Raw genomic sequence first — 24,785 nt, 5'->3', positions numbered from 1 at the left:
AATTATCTAACTGTTTAAAAGTGAACTATTTCAAGTAATGAAGGGATTGGTTACAGCAAAGAACCTGCACTGAAATGTCTTCATTATTCAAGATCTATTAGATGAGATGCCTGATATGAAATAAAGCAGGTGAAAGATCAAGAGATTAAATTATTTACTCCCCATTTCTGATTTTTGAAAAGAGAACAATGCTGTCCCAGATGCTGAAAACTTTCTCTGCAGACTGTGTCCTTGTCCATCTTATTTACCACAGGGTACAGGATAAAGAATCAAACTCAAGAACTTAATGTTCTTCCCAAATAACCCATTATTCATAAAATGTTTATTTTCTCAACATAACCACTGTAGGTCACACATCTTCAACATTTACTAATAGTATATATTTGTATATATTCATATATTTTTGCTTAAAAAGGTTTAATTACATCTTGAAAGTGCTGCAAATGTCAGATTCAAATTCAAATTATTTGTTACTAGGTCTAAGAGGGCTACATGTTTATAAAATGACAAAACCCAGTTTCACAAGCCAAACCAGTAAAGAGCTTGATAGCTATTGGAGTCCCTCCTGACTACTGTATTCACATGAGTAAATATTCTTCTGGCTGTACAGAAAGCTTCACCCCCTGTGAATCAGTAGATCCCTTCTGATCAGCTTCATTATCTAGTTTCCTTCTAACCAGGGATAATTAGATAGAACATTGAACAAGCAGGTAGAACCTTAAATAGCCTGCCTTCAGTTCTGACTCCTTTTGAACAAAGATAACATTTCAAAAGCAGCATTCTTCATGAACAGGAATCCCTCGATCTACAGTTTTGCTACTCGTTTAGGTGTAGCATTCATCATGACTGAAAGTTAAAGTGTGAAGATACCAGACAATTTTGACTTGCAGCCTTTCATGATGTTTCACTCCTAATATTAGATTAAAACATTGTGAATCCCAAATTGAATTAAAATTAAAAGCCACAGGAAGTTTAATTTGATGTGGTTGTGCTCTAGTGTCCACTTCTAAAATGTAACTAAACATTTTAGTAACACTACATCCCAAGCACTTTTGTTTTAATGAGCTTAATAAAATAACAGAAAGCTGTGAACATATACATAATATAATATTACACCTAATATACTGTACTTCCACAAATGTTTGTGGTGAAGTCTCATGAGGATTTCCAAATAGACAATGTGACAAAACAAGACAGGGAAAACCACAACAAACAAGTGCCAGTTTGGGGATCTTATAATAAAATATATAAAGTAAATATATATAGTAAAATAGACATTGATGTTGTAGCTATTTATTTTTTTAAACTTCAAAGTTCAGAATGAGCTACCTTAAACAACACCAGATCAACTTGAAAATCAAGGAGATGATCACAAAAATAAAGAAAAAAAACATGGCTAGTTTTCTCATAGCAAAGAAAGCTTTGGTATTGGTTGTTCTTTTGAAACTGTGACACCTAGTACTTTATTTTCTTATGGGCTCATCACAGAGGGCTTAACTGTCACAATATGGGCTTAACTCACCCAAACCAGGAGCTGTGTGATGACCACATTGGCCATGGCACAAGAAAGGTGGAGCGCAGTGCGGCCGTCCCCATCACCGTAGGTCTCGTTAACCTCCTCTTTGGAGCCATGGGCCAAGAGCAACACAACCAGCCGCAGGTCATCCTCCACGACGGCTCGGAGCAGCTGCTGGCCCAGTGGCACATCCGACTGCGGCAGTGGCAGCAGGAAGAGCTTTTGCTCATACTTCGCCCGGATCCAGCGTTCCTTCTCCTCCCTGCGGTGACAGCCATCGAGACATGATAGACGGTAGTGGACACAAAGCCAGTGAGGAAAAGGTATGCTAAACTCAAAGACACTTCTTCAGTGTGCAACTGAGGATTCCTTAAAACCAATTTTATTGGCCTACTTATCACAATGCATATTACAATGGAAAACATCCTGAGCCCAAAGAACTAATTAGGGTGATTCATTATACAGTAACAGAGTATTTTCCTATGGATTTTGGTTTCAAGCTTTAGAATCCCAGGCACTTTAGGTGCAAAACATCTGGCACAGACAAGAAAAGGTTAAAAATCACACTATGATTTTATAAGCAAGACCTTTATTAAATTACTGAAGTAAAGGTTCCTTAATGATGCCTATTAAAATCACTAAATGCTAGAGCTTGACTGCATACATCATAAACTTTATCTTCAGAGTGTAATGTAATGGAAAAACAACTGTAAAAAGTTACAAACATAAAGAGGCTGTGAAGCTATAAAGAGCATTGACAATGTGAAACTGGTGGATGGAGGGTTAAGTCTGGTTAGCTATCTAAAGGTTACACATTGTGAACAGCATGTCTGCTACTAACAATACAGAGGAACATGTTTTTATCTGTGCTGTCAGCCTTCTTGTTTGAAAACGCTGGACATTCACAAAAGATCCAGCTCCAAATCTCCTTCCCTAGCCTCCCAAGGGTGAGGGAGGGTGCAAGCGGGATCGATCGTGCTGAATACCACTGAAAAACTAGGAGGGTTTTGTAAGAAGAAGAGAGGAGAAAGATTCTGTCTCCCTCAGAATTCTATCTGTCTTCATCTAGGCCAGTTTTGTCAACGGCAATGAAGTCAAATAATAAAAATCAATATCCAACTCTCTGAGCATGCTCAGTGCATGGCTAACCCTTGACCTGGCCCGGCTGGTTGATAAGCGGAGCAGAAAGGCACTGTTGTTTGGGTGTCTGAGTGAGTGACAGAGAGAAGAACTTGCACAGATAGGGACAAACAACCATCCTGAAGTGACAGGCCCTCAGAGGCTATCAGTCAGAGTTCTGACGTCACTTTACATTCAACCATCTGTCTTTAGTGAGCTGGAGACAAAACACAACAACAGAAACAACGACAACAATAACATCTGTAGTCATGTTTTAAATCATCTCCTGGCAGAGGGTTATGGAGGCAACTACGATTATTGTCCTGTATAATAATGCAGAGCTATACCTACAGAGGTTAATTACCTTTTAAACCTCAAAGTGACTCTGTGGCAGAATAAAGCAGTTAAACATTAGTGGAGGCAGTTACATATTACTGTAGACACACAACTAAAGTATATGTCTGCAAGACCTCTGTAACTCATAAACCATTACTTCCTCATTGGTGCTCAAGCCTGAACTGTAATACAGCCATGCCAAGCAATTAAAATGATGTCCAATATTATACCCAAGACACAGCATTTTATTCAACTCCAAGGCATTGATTTAAGAAGCAAAATACATAATGAAGATTGTATTTCTGTGATATATTTAACATATCTGTTTTGCACATCAGCTATAAAACATTCACTGCCCCGTCTTTCAATAGATTTTAAAAATACAACACAATATTTTAATGGAAAAACTGTTAGAAAATGTAATAAATTGAATATGCTATATATATATATCTATTAGCCTGAGAACAATGTCTGGACTGGTGTTGTAGAACATTAAAAACATAAAAATTATTTATTTAAATTTCAGAATAATCTAAACTATCAAAAACTACATTTAAAGTATACATAATTTATATTCTATAATTTATATAGTATTCTGCCACAATGCATGAATCGTAATTGATGACATGAAGCCATAGTAGCCTTTTCTGGTTTTTCAGTGTTAATCTGTAACAAATTACCAGTTCATCATTGCATCTGGACAACCCAATTAGGCCAGTCAAATGCAAGGCAGCTTCTGCTCACTCTTCTGCTATAGGTAGGTAGGGTAGTGATAAGGTGTCATGTTCAGATAATTTCAATTCATTTTATTTTTCCTGATCTCAATCGTTATATGAAAGAATTCAGGCCTTTCCCGTTCACAGCATCTTCACATATTCACAGCATCTTCAGGGTAACTACAGCAGTGTCACCAGAGGCTGACAAGAAACAGCAAACTCCTCATTGAAGGTAATCTTGATGAAACACCTATGTCAAAGGCTACACATATTAAGGAATTTATTCTAAACAAGATAACAGCAATGCTTTTGTTAGCTGAGAAAAATAAAGTTTTCTAAGAATCTTAAATTGAAAATGTGGAAAATGGCTGGTGCATAAAAGTTAATGGAAACTACATGCATACTTGCCATAACTAAAATACCCTCAATCACTAAAAGTAGCACAGATATTATCATACTGCATATCCTGTAGTGACAGGAAGGTACTACATCAAATCCTGTTGCAGGTACTACTTCACATTCAACCTTTAGAACAATCCTTATATGAAAATGTTTTTCAGGAGTGTTTTTACATATATATATATTAATATATTGATATATTAAGTATTGCATCTGCTTCAGTACTGCATTTATGAATAGAGATAGACATCATCATCCTCTCCCACAAGCTGCTGACTCACATAAGGCCAATTGCCTGAAATGTAAGAATCCTGTCTTTGGCACTGCAAAATTCAAACAAAAAATAAAATGAAAGACTAATGCAAAATAGATTTCTCTTTGTAGGACTGTAGAATAAAGTTTAAGCATAAGGGAGCTATCGGAAATCTCTTGGATGCTGCCACTTGAAAGAGAAACTGGAAAGGAAGTGAAATAGTAATCCCCACCCCGCCTTTGTTTTAAATATAAAAGAAAACTAAACAGTGAGAAAGTTTGGGTAGCAGGGAGAAAACCTAGACTCAAAGCTGGCATTTCCCCTTGGCCCCTCTGTGGCAGGAAAAAGCAGCTCTGAATGAGAGGCAGATTTAGCATGTCAAAGCTAGAGGAGCGGAAAAAAAGCGAGGAGGAAGAAATTTACTCTCTCCACAGGGGAGAAACCGAGAGGCAGAGGGGGACAATATTCAGGAAATCCAGCAGATGACACCCCCCAAACTCTCCACCCTTACAGCACATTCTTCCACTGTGCTCAGAGGTTGCTTAGGGGACAGAGGAGTGGTAGACAGAATCAGTGGAATAGGGAGTTCATTTCTTACGAATTGGAAAGTTTTCTTTTAGGCTTGACATGCAGACAATATTCAAGCCATATTTAGGAGGCATATTTTTTTTATTGTTTTCGCAGTTTCTGATTAAAGCGCAACAGATTGCAAATATAATGAAGTTACTGGCCTAGGAACCAAAAGAAACAGCTTCTCTGTTGAACTTTACCTAAATTGTGAAAAAAGTAATTGATATGGTATACTGTGTTTTCCATTCCATTCAATAGACAGATTGACCATCAATGCATGGGCCACACATTAAAATATCTAAAGTCTGGGGAAATGGAAGTCAATTGATATTTTACAATGGATTTTGGGATACTCCATTCTGAAGACTGCCAAATATATTTATTTGAGTATATTTGAAAACAATGCACAAAATATAAGACCGTAACAAAAGTGTAAGAAATGGTCACATTTTCAGAAAAACACTGACTGAGGATGGGGTCTTGTGGACATAAACCAAGAAATATTCAATCTACTGTACCTCTGAGTGATCTATCCTATTTTCGGATGCATATATAGGTAACAGAATATTTAGAGCACATGATTATTTATTTTATATATTTCTCAAATATGTAAGACTTTTAGTGCCTTTCATTGTTTCCCCCTATTTTTAAGAGAATAGCTCTCTCGGTGTAAAACACTTGCCAGGAATGGATTGTGACTTCAACGTAATTAAGTAGCAAATGGCAGAATGATTTCTGAACTGAGTACCCCAAGCCCATCCAGTAAAGAACACATGACTGAATTCAAATAAAGAGGAACAAACAAGAGTAATTAGTCAGGCCTGAAAGACAACAGGAAATGGGGATTTATTGGGAAATGAGAGGCAGACGTAATGAAAGAGAGAGAGACAGGGAATGAGCATTCTCCTTCCCTGTTAGCTCCCTCCTTCAAGGACCTTTTTATATATGAAAGGGGGGGTAAAAAAAGGGAGGGGGGTTTAAGGTGGATCCTGCTCGGGGAAGCTATGGAGAATGCACACACACATTAAGCACAAGAGAGGCCCTCCTGAACAATCAGGCAGTAACAACTCACCCACCCCCATCTCAGAGTTTAGAATCCACAACAGAGACATCAAACATTGACTGAAGAACACAGGGAGAAAAGGGGGGAACTGTCCAAACAACACTCTCAGCAGGAGGACCATGCCGTTCTGAGGGAAGTGTCCCTGTAGACTGCAGTTTAACCTCCAGCCAGAGAAAGAGGGAGTGAAGCAGACCCATTGAAACAGTAGGGCCCCTGTGCTTCAAAGGTTGCTAGGGGCTGGGAATGAGAGTTGACATAGTAAAAATTCAAAATAAGTAAGTCCCTTCAACAGCGGTGTTTTTGTTGCTTTAACTTCATTTGTTTTGGTTTTTCTTCAGTCCTTGTAGACATTTTTAATTACCCCTGAAACAGCTCCTCAAGTCTAACGCTGATCCCTGGGACTCCCTCCATCAGTCATTCTATCTTGGATTTTATTTTTTTTTTCATTTTTAAATTAATGAAGCATCCTTTGGCTACAGATTAAAATGACAAAACAGACCAGGCAGTGTAGTCTTAGTGTCTGATCTCACCTCATAACAGGGTAAACTCCACATTGAAAATGAAGTTTCCAGAATCTGCAGATCCACATGAAGTAACCTGTGCCTTGATTAGGGTGGGTATAATTCCTAATTCACCAAACAGTAACAATTGCACATTCCTGTCTTCCCATCATTCATTGCAGCCTTTAAATTTGAAGTAGAAACTAGTTTTTTACCATGAGGCTGTGACATCAAAAAAGTTAATAAATGTCGGTTTTACATTAATGTTTTTATACTGGAATACAGTTTAATGATGTTGACATACCCTATGGAAACAACACATCTTTAGTATTATGTAAGCTCATCTTTAGATTATAAAGTGCACAGACTCGGACAACTCTCCTGGGAGAAATATCCACTGTGCACAGTTCTGGAAAAGAACCCATACAAATCCTAGCTAAACAATTCTGGATTGCAAGTGTCTATGCATATAAAGACTTCTATTCAACAAACTCTAAACACATTTAAATACATTCTACCAAAATCTCAAAAAAATCCCATAAGTGTTATGTTATTAGAGCCTTATAAAGATTTTTTTTACATAAATCTAAGCACAATTATCCACCTCTGGGACAGAAGAATTGGTTTAAAAAGGAAAACTAAGGATATCTTCTAAGGGCCTTCCACAGTCCAAAGAGCAAATAAACTCACAAATAGAATTTTCTAGTCATGCTTTGCTTCCTTTATTATTTTACAACTAAGTCTCTGTAAGCCTGGGCTTGCATTTCACTGTACATATAATTAAACAATGAAACTCCAGTCTCACATAGCATTGTAAAATCAATCCTATTTACCTTAATTGGGAAGCAATTATCTCCCTGAGATTCTACTGCCATTGCATGTGTGCATTATTTCACCCAAGAGAATAGAGGCACAAAATAACATATGCATATTTTCAAGGATATTTAATCAAAACAGAAAAAAACATGATATTTGTAACAAAGGTGCTCTTTTAAACACATTCTTAAAAATTTTTACCTCTAGATACTTTGTAGTCATTCTTCGGTACAATACTAGTGAAATGTATCAAAAAGCTATATCTAAAGAGAAGAAAAAGGTCGAAAGGTTGGTGTTTCTCCATATTCCCTGATAACTTGTAGTATTATGTCTGTGTACTACACTGTACATGCCTCTGACTGTTTCTTTTTATTTCTATAATAAACATAATTGTTTGCAGCAGATATTTTTGCAGTGCAATATTTATTTTATGTTTTTAATTCTAGGACTCTTGCTATTGTAAGTATTGTAAGCTTAATATATATGACAAAAAGGTCAGAAAAAAACAATTTTAAAATTAAATACCATGGATTCTTTTAAAGACAATTTTGTTTTCTTTGCTATTTCAAATAAAGTCATCTTCAGAATAATTTTAGTTTACATTTTTACGCTACCTGTCTAGATCTTGTTGTCGTACATCACAGGGAAGAGGAGAGTCGAGGAGATTAAGGGCACAAACTGACTCGCCACAGAATGGGATTTATTGTGACATTAATACTGTTGTCAGTATCAACCTGATAAAGCAGGGCTGTTTGTGTGCTAGCTCCCTACTGACCCACCTTATCTCCCATCATTAACCCTTTGTGACAGGCTGTCTCCCTCCCACACTCTTAGTAAAGCAACAAAGGCCTTGCCAGGAGCTGTCTGTGCCCAGTCTCTATTATCACTGGGGCTTTGAACAGATCAGGACTGCAGTCATCGAGCATCCGTCTTCAAATCAATTAAAAATCTTCTCAGATGGTTACTAGGAGTCCCTAACAAAACTGTAACAAAAGCACTGAACTACAAATAAGAATGAGCCCTTGAAACAAAAACTTTTTTTACCCCCCAGATAAAATATTTAAGTTACTTAAAAAATCAAAACTGAACCTTTTCTAAAAATCACATTCAGTTCAGCATACAGTATATGTATACAAACTGGTGAGTTATACTAATTTTATGTAGTACGTTTGCTTTATACAATGGGCCTTAGGAAAATTTGAACAGAAAGGTGTTAAACATCTAAACACCTAAAACAAAGCAGCATTTCCACAGATAAATTTCCAAAAAGGTTATGTTAAACTTTTCCTTTAAAGTTGTGTATTTTAACTACATCTAATAACATATATATGTTCATGATTGCATGTTTTTTTTATGAACAATGAAAATATATTTATATCAGCTTAGAACTAAAATAAACACTTTCAGGCAACATTTTAGGAACACCTTGGATGCAACAGTTATTGTCACTTCAAACTTTTGTAATTCGTTGGCTGGCTTAAAGTTTGGTATAAAGTGTAAACCATTTTACACACTTTTCAAAAAACCCATTTGTGCGCAAATTTATTGAGCCCTTGAATTCCTATGTGAGATGTTAGTAATAAGCAGTATGCAGGCCAGTGTGCAACTGCTAATGTGTGTCCTTTCCCTGTCTGTGCTATTAATAACTGACCTGTGTGTGTAATTAAATTAAAGGGCTGGACAGAGACATTACAGTAATTAATTTGTCTAATTTAATTACTCACCCCTGTAACATGTCGCCTGCCAAGCTGGCTATTCTAAACCCACCTCTGTGGTTTGAACACAGTAGACGGGTTTAATTCTTTACCCGTGGGCTCTGCTGGTTAATGTGTACTGCACTGGTCTCCCATTTAACAAAGTGCCACTTTAGAAGGAAAACTTGAAGAACAGTTAGCCTAATTCAAGGTCTAAAATGCACAAATAAAAAAAAAATATGCCCATAGCAAGTTTTTTTTTTCCACTGGCAAAAGAACATAAATGTCAACTGAATAAGAGATGTTGAATACAGAGATATTCAGTGAATTTTGGCCTGTAAAAGTTTGCTGTCAAGCACTGTTGTCCAGATACACACACTGGGCTCTGTCAAGAAACAAGGTCGTTTCTTCAAGCGTCAACAGTTGCCCTATTAATGATACCATCACAAACACTGCACTACTTACTTTTCTGCAAGATAATAGTTGTATAAAAGATGGGATGCCTACATTTTTAACAATTTTAGAAGAAATGCCATATTTCTTAATAAAGGTGACATTTAAGTTTAAATTCATGTGTCCTCAGAGGTATCTGAGGTGTTTTTTTTTTATTCTCTCCTTCAAACTAAGGGCTTTAGCTATATTTTTGAACAAGTCGCAATGGGCTGTGCAGCTGCTCCATTTTCTTGATCTGTATCAGTAACATTAGACTTTACAAACTGTTATGACCCAGAGACTGTAGGATTTACAGCCAGAAAATGGAACAAAATGCAATTGTCAAATATGTACACGAAAGAGCTAGTAATCTTCCTGTTCCTGGAATTTAATGGTTGACACAGCTTCTTTCTGACTCTGTTCAATAAAAAGCAATGTCAAAAGACAGTACAAAAAGACCTCTCAATCAAAAATAAACAAGTCTTTTCCTCTTTGCTCAACACATGTCTGCTTAATTTTCATATGCTGTGGCACTGGTTTAGGTTGCAGCTGAAGAAGTGACTAGAGTAGTCTTCTCTAGCAGTTTTAAAAGAATTTCTCCACTAATCTTCACCACTAATCTATGAGAAGAACCCCGAGAGGAAATGAAGGCGTTAATGACAGCATGTTGGTATCAATGTGATTTATTTTTATTACTGCTTAGCCCCGCAAGGTTTGAGAATAGCAAATTATTTCTGAAACAAAGTGGAGGTCTTCATCAGAGCTATTACCTATGTGGCCCAGGGCAGGGCAGACGGCTGGGAGGTGACAGTGAGGCCTGTGAAGATGAGGGATAGCCGTCCAGATCTGGCTTTGCTTCAGGACAGTGCAGAAATGAAAGACAGAGATGGAGAGATGGGGGAGGGGATGGAGGTGGGTTGGTGGATATTGTGAGTCAAACAGAAGTCTTTCCTCTTTCAGTGTTGTGGTCTCACAGTCCTGCCAAGCAATTAGAGCTGTAGTGCAAAACACAACAACTGAAAGATGATAATTAAAACTACAACCCCCTTTTAATCTGCTGACCTACAGATCAGTGCTATTTCTCTGTCCCAGCAACTTTACAGAAGCAGTGTGAATAATGTGCACATACTGTATCCCTGCTGCCCAGCGTGGATTTATTTAACTATTGTAGAACACACCACACATGGATTCCTTTCTTAATCAGGAGCAGTTAAGAGTGTAATAAACAGCTAAATGCCTTTTAAATCTTTGTAAGGCAGAAGAAAGTTTATTTTTGCAGTTCACTTTAGACTTTCAGCTAGAATAACTGTAACTTGTGTAGGTAAAGCTTCACTAAATAAGGCTGCAATTAAAAAAAATAGCAGTATGAAAAACAGTCCTAGCATTTGCACAGGTGTTCTCCAACAATGTGAGTACTGGAATTATTTACAACAGTAAGACAGCGTGACTAAGAAATCAAGTGCGTGGTGCGACTTCACCTAAGGATGCAAATTCATTGATAAAAGATCGAAAGTCTTTTTCTATATTAAACACCAGAGATGCATTAATTTCAACCAATGCTGGCCTTCATGTAGTACATGAAACTGGATTCTTAATTTTAGTTTTAGAAATTCATGAACTGCCTCAATCATATTAGGATGCATTTAAATAATTTACAGTTTGAATGAAATATAAAAAAACAAATTATTTTCAAATCTAGTAGCACTTCTTTTTCTGTTTCAATCCATGATCGTGAAACACTGTAAATAGGGCAATACTTAAATCATCTTCAGCATCTCTTGTCAGGTGATACAGCTGAGGTGCACATATGACATTACACTTCAGGATACGCTTTTCCTAAATAACATCAAATAATATGTTCCTTGAGACTGTATTAATCAATACTTTTAGATTAGAGTAGAAGTCCCTTCGACTGATTTAAAGAATCACTGAAACTCCAAAGACAGACGGTTTATTGGGTATATTTCACAATATTTTGAAAATCTAAAGTTTCAAACAAATTTCCCCAATCATACTTTGCCAAAGCATGAGATAATTATCTCATAAACAATAAATCTTCACCTAAACAAGAATTGTAGATCTGTTAAGAAGTACTTCTGCCCTAACAAATTACATAAAGAAAAACGCAGGTTTAAAAAAGTACTTAAAATATAATGTGCGAAAACAATGTAAAGGATTGTTGTACTTAATACCCTATTTATCCTTCATGAATAACTCCTCAGACATTCTTTGTGCAATTTTAATCTGCACCTGACATTTGAATTTCAAATCTTTTTGCTTTAAAGAGCTACATCCATTGGGCTCCTTCAGGTTTTACTCTGCAAAACTGAGGGGATCAACACCATTTAATATGCAAAATCAATAAAACGTCATTTTCCCCCAAGAACTAATAGGCAGCTGAGAGAACTAAACCATTTAAAAAAAGAAATAAAGAAGCTGCCCTGGCAGTTAAATATTAGGAGTGTTCACTAGAGAAATATGAAGCAGCCAGCTGTTTAGTCTCCGAGATGACTCCAATTCTTCAGCTCCATTTAGTGCACAGATCTGGTCTAAATCAAGCTCTCACACTAATGTGCCAGTGAATGAGAGTAATGGACTCGTCTCTAGTGATGTATCAGTGACAGAGCTCAGCAGGTCCAAGGGCGCAGCCCCTGGGGTCAGCTTTAACACAATAATTGTCTCGTTAATTACAAGCGAGGCATTATATCAAACTGTCACTCAGGTGGCTCGCCCAGGCACTATCCGTCACCCAAAATACAATCAGAGCAGTGGGATGAGATTCATCCTTTTATTAATCCCCTCGCGCAACGGCAGAGCTGGATGGAATCACACCTGGCGACTTCGACAATAGTTGCCATATGGTCACCTTATTGTGTGTCTAGTAATTCAATTATTCTTAACCTAATCTTGATCCGGTGCTTTTTGTTGAACTCCTAATAAACCCATTGAATTTTTTATACATATTTAATTAATCACTTAATATATAATGATGTTTTGCTCACATATTTATATGTTATGCCAGTGCATTTACTACTTTGGCAGCTTTTGTTTCTTGATGCGCATTAAATGCATCATTAAAATGATAAGTATGCACTGGTAAGAGTGACAAAGCATGAAAGCAGGGATTCATAGGGTCTTCACCTTCCTGTGCTGCTCATTGTAGATTTCAGAAACAGATGAGAGAGGATGCTGAGCTGTATTTTTTATCCCACAAAATAAAATGTTATACTAATCTTACTCTGGAAAGCTCAAAGGGCTTGCTGCGCCAATGATGTAAATAAATTAAATACTGTTAAGATGGTAAGTCAATTGTTGGTCTGTTCATTAAAAAATGAGAATTAAAGAAATATTAACACATGTATTTCTTTTTAAAACTGAAATGCACAAGCTCTTCATTGCTAGGAAAGGCAGCTTGTATTTTATACTGTAGATGTCAGACATTTAAAAATACAGATGTTATTCAACTGCTTCCAAACCTTTCAAGAACAAGAAGCTTATTTTGTACTCAAGTGGAGATTGATTACATATCCATAGACAGGAGGAAATATTGGCTGGCTCTGTTAATGAATAAAAGGGAAAAGTCCCAACAGCAGCTTGTTTCACAACAAAAAGACAAACAGCAAAACAGAGCTGGAGATGAACTAATCCAGTACAGCCACTGGGGGTGCTTCAAAATACGAATTTAGTTCTATTGATTGGTGTCATGGGAGATTTATAGAACATGCCTGTTAGCCTGTTAGGTTAAGAGTTACTAACAAAAAAGAACAAAATATAAATACAACCCTGGCACTCAAAGAGAATGAGAGAAATAGAGATTGAGAAGAAGTGTGAGAGAGCAAGAGAGAAATGTAATCTGAAACAGATTGTCTATCTTAGTACTGTACCTTATGTCCAGCCCTTAATAATATAAGAACTTTTTAAATCTCATCAGTTATCTTTCATTTTCAATAGGGAATCACTTGGAAATGAAAAGACCCAGTGCTCCTTTGTCAGACGCTGATGGCACTGATGGCCACTGTCTTGGAACATTTTTAAAATTGCAGAAGAGTACAACAAATAAGGCACATTAGCTTGCTGAAAGGGAAAGCATCTATGACACACCATGACTTTTGAGTTTCTAAAGGTTGGAGCTTTAGATTGTAGTAAAAATACCGCAGCAAGTAAAAATTGTGGGCTGTTTAGAAGGAGATTAGCATCATTAAAGTTGTGAAAATTAGAGAAAATAAACTCTGACAGGGCCACATGGTAAGGGAAAGTCAGAGTCTGAGTCACAGCACAGCAGAGTTGATTACAGAGGAATGTAGATTTAACTGCCAGCATATTCGCCCTAAAGACCAGGTCACCGACATCTTGAGTCTTTAAAAGGCACTCTGTTAGTACAGACTATCCAAGCGGAAAATAACCAAGCGCAAAAATAATTAAGAAAATACACAAGTTTTAGGTCATACCTTTGACAAATGTAGTACCACACAAAAATGAAAGAATAATAATGTTGCTTCTATGAGAAAACTTGAAGCTGCCACAAGAGATAACAAAACTGATTACAACCCCACAGATAGTAAGAATTACATACAATTTACTGTATGTATTTTTTATTCTTTATTATTCCTAAATTACTGTGCTTTTAATAAGCAGTTAGTACTGTGGGTGGCACATTCTCTCAACCCAGACTCACCTGTTGCTCTCGTTCCCTGGTTTAGTGTAGCCTTCCACTGAGCCCTCCCACACACTGTTGGCCATGGCATTGCCGATAGCAGTCATCACCATGCTGAGCTCCACAGGCCAGTCGTCCAGGTCCAGTGACCGCACACGGGACAAGTGCGTGCCCAGGTTCCTGTGGATCCCTGAGCACTCGATACAGATAAGAGCCCCCAGGTTCAGACTAGCCCAGTCCGGGTCTGTGTGGGAAAGCAACACCAGACTTTACAACACATGGCCTTTTTACAACTCTCCCTTAGCAAAAGACATGTTGCTACGTTAAGCCATATCCAACATTTAGTTCTAAAATGCCAACAAGACATTCAGAGAGAATTGTAGGTAACAAGCTAGTCAGTGTTGTTGCTGCTGATATTGTTAAAAAACACATTTTGACTCTGTGTTGCTATTCAAAGCCCTCATTACAAATGTCAGTTAGGGTATCCTATTCCCATCTGTGTAACAATGACAAGATAAGGTCCTTGCTCTGTTCATATTTTGTTGAAAAATGGGATTTTAAACAGGTAGCCTTTATTTGATCAAAATTTAACTGCTGTAACAAAGTACTGAGGCATTCACTAAAGTATTAAACAGGCTTTAATATGTCTGGAATTCAGCAACCAGTGTGCTTTCTCAGCATATAACTACTATGCTGGATAAATTGTATTAGCTCCCTGTGAAATGTAGATTCAATTTTAAAACTCTTATGCTTACCACACAGTATAAAGCAATGAACAGTCTAGCTCTAAGTTACCAGCAGAAAATATCTTAAGGAAATATTGCAAGAGTATAGTGCAAAACTGAATCTGAGATCTGCTGATTCAGGTCTCCCTATTTCACCTAAAACCTGTCTCCACACAACAGCTGACAGAGCCTTCTCTTGTGCTGTTGCAAGATTATGCATTATAATGATAAACCCAAATCCAATACAGACTCACTTTTAGTCCTGTTTTACAATAGCGTTTGAAATACAATTGTTTGACTCTTGATTTTGTATGATAATTTTACTATGTAATTTAATATTTATTTTATAGTTCATTATTGTATTGCTTTATGGCTTTTATGTGTGAGTTATTTGAAAAGATTATAAATAAAATATGATTAAATAATTACATTATTATTATTATTATTATTATTATTATTATTATTATTATTATTAATGAGCTACTGGAATAAAATAAAAATCAGTTTTCTGGTTGTTTTATGTCTTAATGCAACACCATGTTATCCAAATCAATAAAATAAAAATGGAGTGGAGTCCAAATAATACAAACTTCTTTGTATTACTTGTATTATCTTGCATTATCTTTGTATTATCTTCTTCTATCAAAATCCTGAATCATATTGTCTTATTTATTGATCCCAATCAAAACAATATTCAGTTTCAATAAAATATCCTCTATCAGTTTGAAGTTGCTTAAAATAAACAGTTTCAGTTACTTTGAGTGATTTGGCATGCCACTGGAGGGGGATTGCAGGAGAAACATATTACTATTTTATATATGGATATTTTCATATATATTTTATATATTACTAAACTAGTGTTTTTAAACAGTGGATCATATATTATTGGGCGGCTAATAATCTGTTTTAAAGGAAAAAAAATAAATGTGTTTTGTAATTACACAGTAGCTCTGGTTCAGATTTATCATGTAAGGTATCAGTCACTTGGTTCCTGAATGTCTGACATATCCCATCACCACTGATGTTGATGTAACAGTGGTAAAAATGGCTGAACCGGTCCTGTTCAATTTCAATATGGTGTATGAGACTTTCTGCCACATAAATGCCTTATGTTTCTGCACTCTTTTCTTTGATATAGTGACTACACAGCCAACATGTCTCCTGGGAAAATAGGAAAGAGACTGAGGCAACAGCTGGGCTCAGCACTGAAATCAGAAACAGAAGTAAAAAAACTCCTGAGGAATTGAGTGTGTGGGTACTAGAGGGTGTGTCGAGACCTGGAATCTGTACTTACTGGGTGCTTCACAGTCCACACAGAAACTGTTTCCTCGCACATTGCGGATTGACTGGATGGCAAGTGCATCACTTTGACTGCCCAACCGAGACTGAAAAAAAATGACAGCAGGATGTTATTCATTAGAAAGTAATCGCAGGTAAGCAGGGGAGAGAATGTGAAGGAGGTGGTTAGGTGGGAGGTGGGGGAGGGGTTCTTGGATGAGGAAAGGCAGTCTGTGCCTGATTAAAAAAAAGAATATTAAAACGAAACTCTGCTTGCTGACACAGGCCGTGTTCTTCGCCTGAAGCCTGTCAGCTTTAATAAGGAGCTCCCATGCTGCAGTGCACCTGTCTGCCTCTGTCTCGCAGGTGGCAGCTGGGGAGAGATTGCATCGAGCCTGCCCTTCAGCAGCCTGGTTTCCCAGATCTCACAGCAGTGAAAACCTAGATGCAGAGCAGGGCTGGTCACTTGCAAAGCACATCTAGCAAAGGAGGGATAAAACCTCTCAGATCTTTGCTTTTGCACAGGGATAGGGCCTTGGGTTATGTCTCTAAGCTAAATCAAATCTGTACAGTACTGTATGTCATTCTGTTTACACCTGCCTCATCCACTTCTCTAACTGTGAGTGGGGCAGAAATTCAGCCACAGTGCCATTTTTTCCCCACAGGAAAAGGACAATCAGAAATTCTGAAACTACTTCAAACAATGTTTTTATTTTCAGTTAGGTGATGGCAAACATTAACATTAAATACTATAAGGCTCTGCTGCAACTAGTTACTCAGGTTTCATTGTAAGCACACATACTGTATATAAACTCAAATTAATAAAATATTACATAATTACAAAAAACATTCAAGAACATCCTTAGGAAGAAAATCTTTTTGAGTCAATAAAGAAATTATGAAATAATCTGTTTTAAAGATATACAGTGTTTTCAATCACTTGTTACAAAAAATGTTTAAACCATATTCAAATATCAGAATAATCAACACTATTATTTGACCGCAGCTGTTGAGGTTCAGACCTTGTTTTTGCTGCTCTCGCAGGATTGTAAACTGGCAAATATCTGGCTCTCAATGGCTTGGACCCACAGCTCCCTCTCATCATACGTGGAAGCTTCAAACTGCCACATCTGTCCTGTCAGCGACACAATCATGAACTCAAACGACTCCTCCTGCTCTGTAACACAAAGGAGAAGGAAGCGTTAGTTGAAAGTGCTGGTAACACTTGGGAAATATCCAGACATGGTATAATGCATCATTTCTGCATATAGCACGTCACGTGTTTATCCTGTCACTGCCACAGCAGTGAAGCTAAGGATGTCATTGAGGGATGGTGAAATTAATGAATGGAGAGTGAAGAGAAAACAGAATTAAATGGCAGGGGAGCCTCCAATTCTGAATTCTGAACATTTTTAGAAGTACAACATGAGTTGTGTGTTTGATGATTTTAGTGCAGGGAAGAGATTTAGGGTGACAGGAGCAATCTCCCCTGCCACTACCTCTGGAAAAGTACTTAGTACAAGGAGAACCCAGGGGTAGCAGGAATCCTAGTAATGTGATCTTTGCTTCCCCCCACCACCAAACATACAATGAAAAACCCATTTTTTAAAATAACACCACTGAGTAAGACATCCATTGTATTAAATATTTCTATTCAAATCAATTTTCACTTTTTCAGAGCGGTGAGAACCATTTCTAGTTTTTGCAAATCTCATCTCGATTAGGCATTTCATTCAGATTTTTTTATGCTATATACTATTACTGCTGTTGCTTGGAGAAAAACAATTATTACTGGAGTTAATGGGGAAAAAGACTGTGAACTCTTAGGTAATAAATAATAACTACTCCAATAATGGTAACAATTATTCCTGATCAACCTAGTTATGAATGAAGGGCTTAGAAGAAGGGTGTGCTTACTACACAACAACTGTTCTGTGAAGGTATAAAAATCTTTTTCAACAGCTGTAAAATCATAAAAATGAAAAAAAGAATCTTGAATATTCAGCTAGAAGAGTGGTTTGAGATACAGATGGTTTAAAAATACCCCAGCTTTGTCAATCACTCAGCATGCACACTGCTGTCTCACATTCAGTATGCCAACCTCACACAGATATAGCACATTCCGTCAGTGTTACTTCACTCTGTATTCTCATTAAGACCTTAACTTCCAGTTTTGAAAAATTAATTGCCTTTTCATGTTTTGCCCCCCCACCAACAATAATAAAATTTCTAACCTCTGTGTATAGACAGGTTTCCTGGTAGAATAACTATGGCATTTAGGGTGTCAGAAGATAAGCTCCCTTTTTATTAGCTACTGTAAGTAGTTACACTAACAAATTACTTAAATAAGCAGAGCTGAGGCAGAATGAATAATACAAACCTTCTTGTCTAAGCGCACGCTTGATCTCATAGCAAAATGATTTGTAATTACCTAATTAGAGCTATGCAAATAATGTCCTCATTTGCATAATGTACAGTTCCCCAGAGCCTGAGACGCTGGGATTCTGCTGTGTATTGCAGCACAGAATGGGGGATACAAAGTCTGTGCAGACTGTTAAGGGAACAAACTACTCATCCCACCACTGCATACAGTCACTGGCAAGTTGTCATACTTTCCTTGAAATTACTACTGCACTTGACAAGATTACTTTCCCAGAATGACTTTGTTACACATGCTTTAAAGGTGACAAGGTGGCATTCTGCCAAACATTTTCACTATTTGGATTTTCAGCAACCAAAAAGGTTTCTAGTGTTAAGGGAACCTAAATTTATGTTCTCCCTCCTTTTAAATTTACAAAAGCAAACTTGAAAATGTCTACTAAAGCACTTGTCACTTTAAAGGGAACACAGATGGAAACTTTCTATATATAAGATAAGATAAGTTCACTTTAAAAGCCACATACAATTTCTTGCATTAGGAATTCATCTTTTCGCATACCCCAACTTGCTCTCTATGAGGTACACAGACAGGGAGAGAAGCTTGGGGTCAGAGTGCAGGGTCAGCCATTGTACAGTGCCCCTGGAACAGCTGGGGTTAAGGGCCTTGCTCAGGGGCCAAACAGAGTAGGATTCCTCTGCCGGCCATGGGATTTGAACCGGAAGCCTTCCAGCCAAAGGCACAGATCCTTAGCCACAGAGCCATCACACCGCCCATCAGTTAAAAAATAAAATAAAAAACACAAAGACACAGATAGGTTTGTTAAACTAGCACCTGAGCTATAAAAGCAAAGTAATTTTATTGCTTTATGATGAAGACTGGAACATTATAACTGACTACATTTCAGGTTTAACTAATCACAGTATTTATTTTATGGGCAAACTTACAATGAAAACAGGCTTTAGAGAGATATGTTGAAGTATGGGTTTCTTTCATTTTCTCTCATTCTATCCACTCGTGTCCAATTCAAAGCCTGTACATGCCTCTTAATAACAGAAATGTGACTTTAATGTTGCGAGCATGATGCTGTAGAGGAGAACTGCACCTTGAGGCAGAAAGCAATAATCCAATTAGATCTACACCATCTTCAATTAACTGATTTAGATACAAAAATTGACTGCTGGTCACAGAATCAATAAAAACCTTAGAGCCTTGTATTTAAATGGAGGTTAGGGGTTCCCTTTTAATAAATGAGTAATTGGAAAGCAAAACTAGATTACACAGATTAAACTGTTTTAATGTATAATGTATAATAATATTTTCAATCCATGAACCAAATGTCTTATTATTACAATGAATCCAAATGGCAATTATTTTTTTGGTAATTCTATTATTAATTGTATTAATTATTTTAACATATTTTTTAACAGAAATGGATGTTTCTTCTTATTTGTGCCTAACATTAAGATGATTTTGATTAAGATGTTTCAAAATACAAAAAACAAAACAAAGAGTCCTGACACATTAAGTGGACAACGGCTTTGTTAAATAATTGAATAAAGACAAGACTTACAGTACATCCAAGGTCTAAAAGGTGTTTCAGACTCCAAATAAAAAAAAACGGTTGGGATCAACATCAATATATTTCAGCACCAGGGCTAGTGTAATCAGCACAAATAATCATACTGCAAGCAGATGCCATATTGAAATCCAGCCTTCTTGAGTTGTCCGGCCAATAAATAAATTATCAGAATCTACTGTGCAGAATACATATGTATATAAAACATCCAATGGACTTTACAAGATATATACAACCAATGCTATATAGCAATACCTTACAGTACAAAAATATAATATATAAGATAATATAAGTGTGTCATACAATACATATACAGTATATGCTGTCAATACAGTGTTCTGAAGGGGCTCATACATCAGAGTTTAAAAGAGTGATGCCAAATTGGAATGGATGCTTTTTTAAAAATATTTTTGTAACTTTGGGTACTCTAAAACGTAGAGCAAACGGTAGCTTTTCAAATTGGAAATGTAGTGGGTGTGAGGAATCATTCAGTATTAAGAGTGCTTTCCTGCCAACACTAAGTATACTAGTGGTTCACCTGGTTCTGTTTTTGACCATTAATACAGTCCATGTTTATATTCCTTGACAGTTTACACCCAGATTCCCATATCAAGTGGAGTAGGTAAAACATAGCATCTCTCTACCAGTTTTGTGCAGGCAAACTCTAGGATGTGTTTGCTTACATCAAAACTCCTCAACATTCTCAAGAGAAATGATCGCTGCATGTTTTTTAAAAACAAACCAAATTTGATAGACAATACAGAGTATGAATGCATGTACCCATATGCTTACTGTAAAACAAGAATCTCCACATCAATTCATGTTTCCTGTGTGCAATGTTTACATGTAGCATAGAAATAACTTGGATGTAATGTGTGACACATCCCCCCAGCCAATCTAAAGAGAACGATGTTGTAGAAAATTCTGCTTTTGGAGAACATGAAGAAGCAGAAGAAAATATTTTGATTTCAAGGTGCTCCTGAAAATGTCTGTGTGAGTAAGCTTAATTGTAAAACCTCACTCCCTGCTGAATTCAGGCTCCATTCTACCGCACATCAAAAGCTAATTTGGGTCAGGTGTGAATTAACCTGGAATTCAAATGACTGTGGAGGAAGAGAAAGAAAGTTTCCCCCCCCCCCCCATTATTTCCTTCCATCCACCTTGCTTCTACATAAACTGCTCGTTTCAGTCATTATTAAAAGGTATTCCACAGGGCCCCGAGATTATACACTTCCAATTGGTGCTGATAACCATTGGAAGAAAACTAATTATTTTGTTGGCTGACCGGCCGATAAATTACAGGCATTCATACAGGTAATTTGATTAGGGACCAGAGAGAAAAAGAGTGGGCGGGAGAGCAGGAAAAAACAATAATCAGCGCAAACAACATAAAAATAAAAATGCCTGGCTGAGTCTAAAATTTATATGAAAACAGAATAAAAATATGGCAGAATAAGTCTCTTGCTGGTGAAGGAACAGCAAGAGAAATGGGAAGGTACAGTAGGTGGACTATGATTCTATTTCCTTAGTGACAAACTACTCAACACGTTGGAGATTTAAGATGACTGCAGGAGAATATCTGATCTACAAAACAAGATTAAGCATCTATTAGTTAAAGCTAAGCAACCAAATTAAGATTTGATTTTTTTGGTTAGTGTAACTGTCACAAATTGTTTGCACAATGAATCAACTCCAATGAATTTATTGCACTCTATCCATAGATATCAGAAACTAGTATCTGTAATACTAGAGACTGCAAACTGTAAATTTTAAAAGTGCTATACATAGTCTATCAATCTAGTTAATGTCACTTTACTTATAGAGATAAATATTGCCCTTAAATTGCAAGAGCTGCTGGAGAGTCACAGAAGACTTGGATAAAGACAGGTTCTCCCTCCCTCAAATATTTGATCATGTTCTTCTTATTGGAATTCTTAATAATTCATTGCAAAGAGATGATAAGAACATAAAAAACAAGAGCATGCCATATCACCCATATATCTCATTAAGTAGTTAGTAGCTAATTGATTCAAGGATATGCAGCAGTTACGTGAAATAAGCCAAGGTATCAGTTTCAGAAACATGGCTGGGTAGCTTGTTGACAATACTTTAGGTAAAGATCTGCTTTTGCTCCTGAATGCTGATTTACCAGAAATAAAAGTCATACCATGAGAAATTTGCATGACCTAAATCGTTTCTTCTTCCTCTTTTCTTTATGCAAACCAGGCAGAATGTGTACACTGTAATAGGTTGCAGTAATGCACTGATTATACATGACCCAGAACTTCATGTGACTATGCAGTGACGACATTGACTTCCAGAACCAAGCCCTAAAAATGTACTCCTTTTTCATCAACAGAAGATACCCCAGCAGTGTTATTGACAGGGCCCTTGACTGAGCCAAAAACACCCCTCGGACCATCAACTCAATCAGGAACTCCCGCCGTAACAACTGCATTCCTTTGGTGCTTCCCTACCACCCCAACACACTTCCTATTCCCAGGACTATTAACGACAACTTTTCCATCCTACAGGATGATCCCTTCATTGGGGCCCTCTTTTCTGACTGCCCCATTATCTCATATCGCCGACCACCTAATCTGCGTCACCTTTTTGTTCAGAGCTCCCTTGACCGCCCTCAGCAACCAACCACACCAGGCACTTTCCCTTGCAACAGAGCTCGCTGTATCACCTGAAAGTACACATCTAACACCACACTCAATTGGCATCTTGTACCTCCAGCAACCTTATTTACTGTATCTCTGCAGAAAATGCCCAGGCAGCTACATTGGAGAAACAGGAAGGAGACTCGGAGACCGCTTCAGAGAACATGTTAGGGCTGTGAAGATTAAAGATCTCTCCAAGCCCATTGTTTCTCATTTCACCTCTGACAGCCATGACCACTCTAATCTCTCCGTCTGTGTTCTCAAAGACGGCTTTCCAAACTCATACATCAGAAAGACTACCAAAACCAAAATTATTCTGGAGCTAGGATCACACCTTCCCCCTTCTCTTAACGACAGACTACTTTTCTTCTAAAGTTTCTCCATTCATTGGAGGTTTCATTTCACACCTCTCTACACCCATTCTGACTTCACACCTCTTGATTGGCCTCTCTTTTTGTCTCCTGCTCCCGCCTCTTGCTCCTCCTCTCTCCCAGCCTTTGTTCTCCCGCTATATTACCTTTGCTTACTGCCTTGTCTTTCTCACACCTGAAGAAGGCTCCATGGCCGAAACGTTATGTTTTCTTTCTTCTTTTTTTCAGCATGGAATAAACCTATTACTTGTATTTTATCTTAATATATTTGTGTAATCTTTTCACCATGACTGGTAAATCTAGTGTTGGCACATAGTTAAGTGGTCTTTGCAAGGGACAACGTATTAGTGTAAAAACTGACTTCCACCATAAAACACATCAAATCCATTAACAAGATAAGAATAATAACAAACTTGTCTTATCTATTTTATAGGTAATGATATGTATTTACAAGTGTATGAACTGCATGTATTGAGAACACATCTCAAGCTAATTACATTATTCCTTATAGGTATGAATTCCCCTTCATAAGTAATTTCACTATAAGTTGCATTATTTACGAGCACAGTCTGGACTAATAAGAAGGCCCTCAGTAAACTTATTAGCCCCCTTCCAATATTGTTTCATTTTGTTGAATTACAAATGATGTATGCACTTTTTAAAAGTAAATATTGTTACTCAAAATATGAATGCTCAAAATGAATATTTTTATGGCTGAAAGAAGTGAAAACTAATTACCTCCTTTACTATGGTGTATCTAAAGTAGTTCAGGAGCACACAAATACTTTGACAAGTCACAATTAGTAGAATGACCTCTATATGCATTAGTGGTTCACATTTCAGAATAAAAACACCTATTTCTCGATGGTCCCTTAGTCCTATCAAAATCATTTTCTAAATAATTATTTCTGGTGAGGGTTACAATGGTAACAGACAGAATAGAGTAGACTAGGGGTCCCCTTCCCCAGCAACAGTCTCCAGCTCCTCAGTGAGGTACATGTAATACATTTTAAAAAAGCAAAGATTTAGGGAGCTCTCAAACAACTCAACGATAAAGTTGCAGAAATGCACAGATAAGGGGAATGGCATGAAAACTTTTAAAGACACTGAATACTCCTTTGAACACAGTGACTACTGCAAGGTTAGCTGTGAAAGAGCTGGAGTTCAACAGCTGGGATAAGAGAAAATCCCCATGAGTCAACAACATCCAAGTCAATCCACAAAGCTGGCCTAAGTGGGATCTCAAATTCTAAGTGAGACTACAAACATGTGGCAAAATGTTTTGTGGTGGAAATTTTTGCTCGAATTACAAATTATTACAGTCATACAGACTGGGTGGAAATTGCACCATCCTAATGTGCAAAGTTGGTAAATACTTGTCCAAACAGACTCACAGCTGTAAATGTAGATAAAGGTTCCATCAAGAATTGACTCTGGAGGGTGAATTATTGTATAATTAACTTATTTTCCTTTTGGATTTTTCTTCAACTTTTTTTTCTGACATTTAACTTTTCACCCATATACAGTAGTGTGAAAAAGTGTTTGCCCCCTTCCTGATTTCCTTTTTTTTTGCATGTTTGCCACACTGAAATGTTTCAGATCATCAAACAAATTGAAATATTAGACAAAGATAACACAAGTAAACACAAAATGCAGTTTTTAAATGAAGGTTTTTATTATTAAGGGAAAAAAAAATCCAAACCTACATGGCCCTGTGTGAA

At 37.1% G+C, this 24,785-nt stretch overlaps 1 protein-coding gene across 2 annotated transcripts in view; it reads right to left on the bottom strand.

Annotated features, from left to right (window-relative positions):
* The window catches only part of agap3 (ArfGAP with GTPase domain, ankyrin repeat and PH domain 3), a 264,585-nt gene that overhangs the window by 1,834 nt on the left and 237,966 nt on the right, over positions 1-24,785 (bottom strand). For both annotated transcript variants that reach the window (XM_088918672.1, XM_088918671.1), the window contains exons 14-17: positions 17,094-17,248; positions 16,088-16,178; positions 14,090-14,312; positions 1,523-1,778 (exon numbers count right to left, since the gene is read on the bottom strand). In XM_088918672.1, coding sequence (XP_088774798.1) covers positions 1,523-1,778; positions 14,090-14,312; positions 16,088-16,178; positions 17,094-17,248 — 725 coding nt within the window. The remainder of the gene's footprint in view (positions 1-1,522; positions 1,779-14,089; positions 14,313-16,087; positions 16,179-17,093; positions 17,249-24,785) is intronic.

The sequence above is a fragment of the Atractosteus spatula genome, chromosome 6 (genome assembly GCF_055471065.1).
Source record: "Atractosteus spatula isolate fAtrSpa1 chromosome 6, fAtrSpa1.hap1, whole genome shotgun sequence".
Lineage (NCBI taxonomy): Eukaryota > Metazoa > Chordata > Actinopteri > Semionotiformes > Lepisosteidae > Atractosteus > Atractosteus spatula.
This window is presented reverse-complemented; position numbering and strand designations above follow the sequence as displayed.